The sequence below is a fragment of the Wasmannia auropunctata genome, unplaced genomic scaffold, assembly GCF_000956235.1.
Source record: "Wasmannia auropunctata unplaced genomic scaffold, wasmannia.A_1.0 LD334216.1, whole genome shotgun sequence".
NCBI lineage: Eukaryota > Metazoa > Arthropoda > Insecta > Hymenoptera > Formicidae > Wasmannia > Wasmannia auropunctata.
The window spans coordinates 246,999-257,276 of NW_012028674.1; the positions used below are offsets into that span (position 1 = coordinate 246,999).

Below are 10,278 nucleotides of genomic sequence, written 5' to 3' on the forward strand. Positions count from 1 at the left end.
GAACGTCTTTCAACGGCGACGTATATAAATAACTAAGTATCGACCGTGGAGTGTTACAATTGAGATGCGAAAACATCAGTATGAAGCGGATCTTGGTGTTTGATAATATTATAATGTGTGAATCTTAATAATTCTCAGTTCAGGCAAACTACGCGCCGCATAATCGTTAATCTTTGAAACGTAGCTCCAAATCGAATAGTACAATTAAATTGCCAAGGCAATCTAATTGTGACGATGCAGCGCGCAATTTGCCATGACCTGAGAATTATAAGATTCACATATTATAATATTATCAAGGACCAAGATCTATTTTGTACCGTGTTTGGCATTTTCGCATCTCAATTGTTTGTAACACTCCACGGTCCTGATAGTTTAGTCTAATAAGAGATGCTTCCTTTTATCTTTGCACAAATTAAACTGGATGACCACACACCATGTTTACAATTTGTTTAATGATTATTTATACCGACTTATTTATGTTTTTTATTATCTTTATATTCGTTTCAAACAAGTTCCGTACTGAAGATTTCTGTACTGCCCCAAAATCAAGGTTGAAATGTTTACTATTATAATTAATATATTGTATTATTTTACACACATTTACCTTGTGTCGGTTTAGATTGGCAATTTTATTTTCTTCGATTTATTTCGTTTGAGTCTAATTATTTTCTGTAATTAGTATTTTTTTATTATACATATTTTGTACGTTGTATGATTTATACATGAATGACCATTGGAAATTATAGATGTTTCAGGCATCTATCATTCCATACTAAACTTTTTACCAATAATAAATTAATTTAAAATATTTGTTATAAGTCTTTGTAACATGCTGCCAGAAGTTTGAAAAAATCGATCGCCTAAATCATATCCGTGAATCTTCTAAATCACATTTCCTTTGAAAATTTATAAATAAAAATAAAATATAAGAAAATTAAAAATATAAGATTAATAAAAGGAATCATTAACTAATAATCTTTTGTTATAATTATCTAATTGTAATAATTTAATGAAATATTTAATAATTAATAAATAATAATAATAAGAAAAGGTAAAGATATTGAAGTAAAACCAGCTTAAATTTATGTTTGCAATTGACATTTGTATTTATATTGTCAATTATTAGTCTTACTTTGTAGTGGCATAATTTAGGAAACTTGATAGATTTTATAAAAATCTCGATTAAATTCATATAATAATTGCAGATGTTCTACAATAACCTTCTTTTACAAAAATATTAAAATTCAAAATAAAAATGCACAATTACATTATTATCAGTTGCAGTTCAATTAATCAAAAATTAACGTAGGTGTATTTGATTTTTTAAAGTGTTGTTAGCACACTTAAAATAAAACATGATCTATTAAATTTTTGTCTGCAATTAATATTTATTTCCCATTTATTTCATATTTTTGTCATTAAATGTTAATATTAAATAATATGAAATATGATGAGGTACGATTTTTAAGCAACTAGTACGCATTCAGAAATTGCCCTTTTACTCTTGCTAAAATTGTATTTTCTTTTATTTATTACGCTATTAATTAGAAGTGTGCGAATAGTTCGAATTCAAATCAAAGCAAATCGAATCACAGTAGATTCGATTCGAGTTTGTTTTTGAATTTGCAAAATTTTAAATCAAATAGTTCGAGAATTTCGAATCAACAATGGTTTGATTTCGAATCGATCGCCTATTTGGTTCATTTACATCTCCCGCGCGACCAATTATTCTTATCTAATAAATAAGTATTTTTCATATATGTAATGTATTCATATGGATTAATAAAATATTCGAAAGCATTCTAATTATTCGTTTATACACATATTATTAATATTTTCTAGTTCAAAATGTCACATAAGGTCATGATCCTTTGTAATGAGATGTAAATCGAAAACAGGTCTTCAGTTTGTTTAAAAATCATTGTTGTTCAAAATAATGTAAATCATAAATTTTGATATTTATTACGTTTAAATTAACATGTAATGTTAATCTGAAAATTTGATTCAGATTCGATTCGATTCAATTTGACCATGCAAATGTTTGATTCGCACACTTCTACTATTAATATTATGCTATTAATTAATGTTATTACTATTAATATTATGCTAGATCTATTATATGTCTGAATGTCTGCATACGGACAAGCATCAGGAATAGAAATACACGGATCTTTCGAAAGACGAGAAAAATATTTATATACTTGAGAGATCAACGAAAGTATTTTGATTAAAGACAATATGATGCGCGAGTGATTGTGCCGGAAGTTTATTCCCGTACTCGTTAACCGCGCGAAGTGCACACGACGAAGGAAATATCTGTCCATTGAAACGCGCGTCAGGCGCGGGGAAGGGAGTAGCTCACCTAAGCGTCTAACCGTAGAGGGGACCTGGTAGTTAAAAACAGACTAAGGTTGCCAAAGTCCCAAACATACGCGCCTTTGTCATCGTGCGGACATCTGCGCGTTCGGGAAGGCTTGCCGCGGTTGCAAGCGCGCGTCTTCTCCTTCGTTCTCGAGGCGTATCAACGCGAAGTTAACGTGTATTAACGAGGTGTGTTCACACGCGACCGCGAAAGTTTAAAGAGCGAGGAGGAAAGAAAATCGAATCGATCGGCTGCTCGTTCCACGCGACTTCATCGAATCGCGCGATCGAGGCGCGCGAAGTTCATATTTCCAAGCGCGCGTTTATTTCTCTATGCCACACGTCGGCTATTTTTACTCATCCGCGAGCTATCACATCCTCGAATAGTGTCGCCCATGTGTGATTGCCGCGGAATATCGTGCACACGGTCGTTCGATCCGATCCGTGCGATCGTCGCTTTCGGCGTGTCGAAATTTTATCGGGGAAAAAACGACGAGACGAGGATCCGCGTCGGCCTTGGAACCGCCTCTCGATCGGCCCAAACGTTGCGTTCTCTCGATTTTATCCATTCCGAATGAACGGAAGGTAATCGTGATCGACGGCAATGACGAGAAGTCTGAGCGTCTTTTTGGGATATGTCGTATCCCACCATCTCTGTCTCTCTTTCCCGGCACCAGCTAGCGAGTGTCGGCCTTGAGGAAGCTCGTAGTCGATAAATATTAGTTTGGTTCCGAGCAGCTTCCGACGGATCCGTTCCGTCGCGCCACGCCGTCGCAAATATATGCGTGTTGACCTCCTATATCGGGAGATCGCGCGATAAAAGTGCGGTTTACTTCTTCTTTATATATACGCAACGACGGAAACGTCGCACATAATGCGCTTGTAATGCGGAAGCGAAAAATCGGTCTTCGACGGCGACTCGACGACGGTGATCGCGATGGAGGCACAGATGTAGCGCGACGGAATCCGTATAGTTAATCGTCTCGTGTAATCAACGGACACTTCCGGCGTGACTCTCGAGCATGGCGGAGACAGAAAAGAGATACACACTCGCGTACGGACAGCTGCGTAGATTGACCAGCACGATAGACGGTCAAATTAGGCAGTTGAGTGTAAGTAAGAAGAAATACAAATCTCTCTGGATTCGCGAAAACCTAAACGCGTACGTGACTTGTGTGAAATTAAAAGAAGAAACCTTTTGTGCATGAAAAAATCGTGAAAATATCGTTGAAGTACACGCGTTCGCGAGCAACCAATGTGCATGAAAAAATCGTGAAAATATCGTTGAAGCACACGCGTTCGCGAGCAACCAATTGCGCCGTTTTGTCGCGAGACTCGCTATCACGTTGCGACACGTTATTATTAATAATTCATTACACGACCTCTCTTCGCGCGTCGGGAGTTTCTAGCGTCGGGCATCTCGCCAAAATTTCTTCAATATCTTCTCTGTATCATGCGAGAGCAGATCATAGAAGAGTAATAGTTAGAGCAAGGTCATTCGCCCATAATTAAGAGGCAATATCTTTGGATGCCGCTTAGCGCTCTGCATGCATTCTTGGGTATAGCATATATAAGAAACATGATTTATAGATGCAAGACAAAATTGCGTTATGCATATACGAAATGACAGGGTGTTTGTGCTTTTCTTTGTTTCAGTCCGAATATGGACTCACAGAAGATCAGGTAGCAGGTGAGTTGACGGTCTTATAGATAATTCAGTAATTATGAAATAAGCTAGATTATAAAGTAATTAATAAATCGGCAATAATTAGTTTTTTCGTGACCTAATTTCAAACATTTGTGAAATTTCTGAAATTTACTTTCACGCTCGCGCGCGCGCGCGTGGAAAGAATGATTTTGCTGGGTCATGAAAATAATTTTGTTGGAAACTCAAAAATGATGAGCATTGCTATAAAATTTTTTGATATTTTAGCAAACAGTTTGAATTTCTAACAAAATTATTTTCAGATCTATATCCAGCAAAATTGTTCTTTCCGCGCAATACTTTGTATTATACAATTGTATAAAATACTTTGTAATATTAACGATTTCTTAAAATAATGAATATCTTTTTTGCGCAAATTATATCGTTATTTTATTCATTTTGTTTATGTAAGAATGACATTTTGAATGCGCCGTCAGATACATGAGACATAAAATTGATCGTTAATATGTGGTGTAAGTGCGTGCCAGTTGGCAACAGTTTTTCCTGTTTACCTAATATCTCGATGCTGAGTCAGTTAAATAATTTAAAAGGCAGAACATAGTAGATTCAAAAGATACTGACAATGAAAGTTGTCTTGCTAGATGATCTAAACGAATAAGCTCGCCGAACGATAAATAATTGATGCACAGTTTACTACGCCCGGATGGCTCATTATTTCTAATGACATCATCGTTGACACGCGATGATATTGATTATATTTAACTCACGATCTACCTTACTGCGACTTTGCATTCTCCTAGTTATAATCTTGTCCTTCATAATATTACTGAATAGAAGCTAGACGAAAGAATCGACATCAAAAAACCTTCCCGAATTAATTTCATTTCTAGTTCTGCAATATAATTATAAATACATACGATATTCTTTTTACTTTTTTCTTTTAATAGTTAAATAATTTAAATATCAATTTCTTGATATTAAGAAGAATTCTTTGCGTAAAAAGTTGTATGTAAAATAAGTTACACCAATCTGAAGTTTAAAAATTAATTTAAAAATTGAATTTGAATTTAAATTTAATTATATAAAATTGATTTTAAATAAACTGTAACTTCTGTTAGAATTCAAAGTAGAATTCTGTTTATAATTGTATGTATCTTTTGTTATATATAAAAGATATTTGATAAATCAAAACGCACGCAATATATATATATATATATATATATTGCGTGTATATTATATATATATATATATATATATATATTTATATAAACATTTAACTGCGCGGACATAAATAGAATTCTATCATGAAATCATAACGACACGAATTATAAACTAGTTTAGAGTGGGGTTTAATTAACAGAAATGATCAATATGTAATAACAAAAATGACACAAATTGCGTGCACGTGTGTACTACATGTTTTCATCGGGCTTTACAATTAATCAGTGCATAATGAGACTCCCGAGAAGTTTCAAACGATCGCACCAAACAATAACTATTTGTCTCGAGTACGGTAATGATCGGCACGATAACGACGGAGAAATTCCTCGTTATTACAGAATTCAAAGAGGCATTCATGCTGTTCGACAAGGACGAAGATGGCACGATTACGATGGCGGAATTAGGGGTCGTCATGCGGTCTCTCGGTCAAAGACCGTCGGGTGAGTAATTTGCACCACCACCGCGAATCTCGGATGCATTCAGGATGCATCCGAGTGAATGCCCGGAACGGAGCGGTGTATAAAGTAGGCGGCAATACCCTTCTTTCAGAGACGGAATTGCGCGATATGGTGAATGAGGTGGATCAAGATGGAAATGGTACCATCGAGTTTAACGAATTCCTGCAAATGATGTCGAAGAAGATGAAGAGCGCCGACGGGGAGGACGAACTTCGCGAGGCGTTCCGGTAATGAACTCTCTCCGCTATATGTACAATATATATATGTATATAAGAACTCCGAGTACCTAATTGCTCCTGGGACAATTGCATTGAAAGAATGTCCCGTGACTTTTGTCCGCGGAGAGAATAGTGCTTTTAAGATGTAGATAAGCTTGTGGCAATTTAGCCACTTAGCTCGTTTTCCCCTTTTAGAGTGTTCGATAAGAACAACGACGGCTTAATATCCTCGAAGGAGCTGCGACATGTAATGACGAATCTCGGCGAGAAGTTGTCCGAAGAGGAGGTTGACGATATGATCAAGGAGGCGGATCTGGATGGCGATGGAATGGTCAACTACGAAGGTAACGTGTTTTTCTGCCTGCCTCTATGTTCAGAATTTATCTAGACAACGTAAAGTCTAAAGTCGGGACATGAGACGTCTTTTAGATGTTTCTCGCAAATATATCTTTTAGACGCCTCATGTCCCGATTTTGGACTTCGTGTTGTCTGGACATCCTAAGGAACTTAATTTATGCCATTATTTCCATGCATTATTTCCATAATGCGGCTGTTAAGAGATATTAATAATAAATGTAGCTATTCCCCCCTACCCCTCCATATTAAATAGAATGCTATTATATTTGAGTCTTTTGATAACGGAGGCAAATGAATTTTACTAAATGTTGCTTTTGTAATCTGCAAGCAAACATTAAAATAAAATTAGATAAAAAGTGCCACAAAAGAGGCATTAATCTATATACTAAATTTAATTAATCTGTATATTAAAAAATATAGAAAAAGTATATTTAGTATTATGATACAAAAATGCTATCATAAAATTTGGCGCAACTTATAAACCGTTTAAAGTAATAAATAAAAACTATAAATAAAACATTAATAAATTGTGTGTGCATATTATATGTCTTTAGCGTGCTTTTTGATTAAGAATTAATTAGTGTATAATAAAAGATATGTTCGTGAATATTATATTTCATATAAACCTTATAAGTCTGATACTCGAGTTTATGAAATAACATATAACATTTTTGCATAAATGTTATCACAGATTATTAAATTGTACATTGAACTATGCTAATTAGGACCAATTGTGTTTCAGAATTTGTGTCGATCCTAATGTCGAAAAATTAGTTCGGGGATCAAAGGAAGGTAAAAAAATCAGAGATACCTGAAAAGTAACGAAGGATCCGCGACGAAGAGAAAATAAATGGATCCGTCACCCAAGTTCCTCGATTTCGTAGGATCGTAAAGAGAACTCGTTTCATGCCCCATGAGACTATCGCATCCGAGGCCGTCGAGGGAAAAAATCAAAAAAGCTCGACGACCGATTGACCGGCGGCATGTCACAACGCTGTGAGATCGCGAAAGCGAATCGCGCAAAACCACATACCAATTTTAACCCTATTTATAGCTAAGGCTTCGCGAGCGACGCGTGTCGAAGGTTTCGCGCGTAAGTAGCGCAGGTAGAGAATTGGGCAGGCATTTCGGAAGTCTTTGCGGCTTCGAGAGCGGGACGCGCGTGTCCCGTCGCGAACAGTAGAGCCTTCGCGGCTCCATGGCCCGGGAAAAAAACCGAGAGGAGAGACTTTCTTCCGCGAAAAATTTTGCACATACGTACACGCATTACACAGATATACACCTCGCGCTCCTTCGGACTAATTTTAGACGAGTACTTGAAGTCTTTAGGGTAATAATACGGTAAACGGTAAAATAAAAAGAGAGTATGTCCAAACGACGGGGGGGAGGGGGAAGGGAGGCGCGATCCACCGCCACCCGGAACAATCAACCGAGCTTCGTTTAGACTTTTACGTACCTCTAAATCTTTATCTCCCCGGTAACTTTACGGAGCGGAGAATTTAGGAGTTATACCTATAGCTTTCCACGCCTCCCCTTTGAGCGCCCCCACGAGAGAAAGTCCAGAAGTATATACTATAGTATACACGATATGTTTACGTAATATACATATATATATACATATACAATATATATACATATATACATATGTTATTATATTATTATTATTATTATTATTATACGATATTCCTTTTGCGTCGCTCGTTTCCTTGAAATGCGACGCGCACGAAAGGTGCCGTAACTTCGAGTGTTTTTACCGCTTGTACTACACGCAAGAGACCCGCGCAAATGCCCAACGTAGTGATACACACACACATAAACAAATAAACAACAAACACACGACACACACATACACACACATACACACGTGCGCGCGCGCGTACACATCCGTCTCCCGTCCTTTGCCGTGGCTCCCTCTCCTCGCCATCACTTCCTCGATTGTTAGTAACTTTAGAACGCTGATGACACGCTGAAGAGTGATTGGCACACTGGCGCTTTCGCACGTAGCGTGAATACCGGCCGATAATCGTGGTGGTGCCGCGTTTCTGTAATCGATCACCCGTCGATGGATAAGTGTGCCCCGGTTGAAAAGGTGTTTTCGAAAGCCGAGATGCAGTCTAAACTCTAAACGCTCAAATTATCGCGATTCCTGCATGTGGGAACAATTTAAGCGAAGCGATTGCTATCTAAGAGCACGAGATTTCGAAAGATGTTCGCATGGTGTTCACTTCTTGGTTGTCAAAGGAATAAATCTCACGACCTAAACGGGATTGTTTATCCGCGGGCTCTCGCTCGGTGAAATCGGAATTAGACGGAACTGTGACTCAAATCGACAATCCCTCCGTTACATACCCAATGACTATAGTTGCCATTGTGATAATTAACACCCTCGTGCCTATGGCCATTAGGTATGCGGGCAGTGGCTTTTAGTATAAGGATATGAAAAGAGAGAAAAAAATGGACCCTTGCACACGGGAACAATTCAATTCAGCAAATACAGATTATAACTGCGATGTTGCAGCAACATTGTAACATTCCAGCTATATCCAGAAATATTACGATGTTGCTGTAATATGTATTGTAGTTACAATCTGCGTTTGCAACCAGGGTGATTAATCGAAGCGCGAGCACTCCTTCATTTGTGAATGTAGGAGGATTGTAAGTATTGTAACATCGCGATCTCTTGAGAGAGAAAGAGAGAGAGAGAGAGAGAGAGAGAGAGAGAGAGTGAGTTGAAAAGAAAAATGTGGCACGACGTGTGTTTCCGCTGTCGCACAATCAGTATCGCTCGCCGCATCGTCGGCATCCGAATTCAGGATTAGCTGCATGTAAGCTACGTGCGCGTTACGCGGTATGTATGTATCTTTAGACGTGTTACATAAGAGGGGAAAAAAAGCCCTGCGCGTTAGCACGCGTGACATAGACCCGTAGATAGTACCTAACGATCCGTAGTGGCATATAAAGGAAAAAGGCGGTCGCAAGTATAAACGGCGGAGCTGTATACACGTGGATTATTATATATACATATACTATATACGTGATGATGTTGCTACCACGAAAAAGAAGAGAAAAGTATGTTGTAGCTATAGTTATATATATGTATATATATATATATATATATATATATATATACACATATATTTAATACACTGTATGTACGTATGTCCTCTCTCCGCCACCCGCGCTCCACACACATCACGCCCGCCCGCACGCACGCACGCACGCACGCATGCACGCGCGCGTAGTTCGATCTGACACGAAGCGGTATAGTTGAAGACGCGCGATAGGTAGCGCGAGTCGCGAGAGGGACGAGAGAGATCGAGAAGTGATAATAACACGCGAGCGCATCTGTTGCGTACTATCAATCGGAGTAAATCTGTTTTCCACTTTGCGCGCGTGATGCGTTCCATTATTTCGTTGATTCTTCTATTACTTGTTCGTGCCTACAGTCGATTTTATACATCATGATTCTTCTGTGTGTTTGTCTTAAATACATATACCGATCATAATTTGTGAACCTTTAAAAGATTAGATTTCTTGAGACAAAACGTATGTATGCATGCACGTATATGTGTGTTTGCGCGCATACATTCTTCATATCGCTCTATGCCAGAAAAGTGGCATACATAAGAAAATTAGCTTCTTTGAGATAATGAAAAGGAATCGATCTTTAACTTTTAAGTTAAACCTTAAAGTTTTCAGGGCCGATTTCCTTTCATCATTTCGAAATAATAATTTTTGGTTTATGTCATTTTTCCATCAACGGAACGATCGAGTAACTTTTATTAATCAAATGCTCAGCATTTGATAAAGATTTGATTAAGAAAAGTAACATATTTGACAAATGTTTAGCGTTTGAGTACAAAAAATTGCATTGCGAATCAATCTTTATTTATGCTCGAAAAGATTATCTGATGTGTGGAATATGTTCTAAAATTTTTGTTAATTTTTTTAAATTTTGTCAATTTTTAATGAGCGTTCACAAATTGATATCGTTATT

At 37.4% G+C, this 10,278-nt stretch overlaps 1 protein-coding gene across 2 annotated transcripts in view; it reads left to right on the forward strand.

Moving 5' to 3' along the window:
• The window catches only part of LOC105459045 (neo-calmodulin-like), a 34,074-nt gene extending 24,671 nt beyond the window's left edge, over window positions 1-9,403 (forward strand). For both annotated transcript variants that reach the window (XM_011704718.1, XM_011704719.1), the window contains 5 exons: window positions 4,018-4,051; window positions 5,587-5,688; window positions 5,798-5,933; window positions 6,120-6,268; window positions 7,024-9,403. In XM_011704718.1, the coding sequence (XP_011703020.1) occupies window positions 4,018-4,051; window positions 5,587-5,688; window positions 5,798-5,933; window positions 6,120-6,268; window positions 7,024-7,055 (453 nt within the window). In that variant the 3' untranslated portion in view covers window positions 7,056-9,403. The remainder of the gene's footprint in view (window positions 1-4,017; window positions 4,052-5,586; window positions 5,689-5,797; window positions 5,934-6,119; window positions 6,269-7,023) is intronic.
• Window positions 9,404-10,278: the final 875 nt, after the last annotated feature.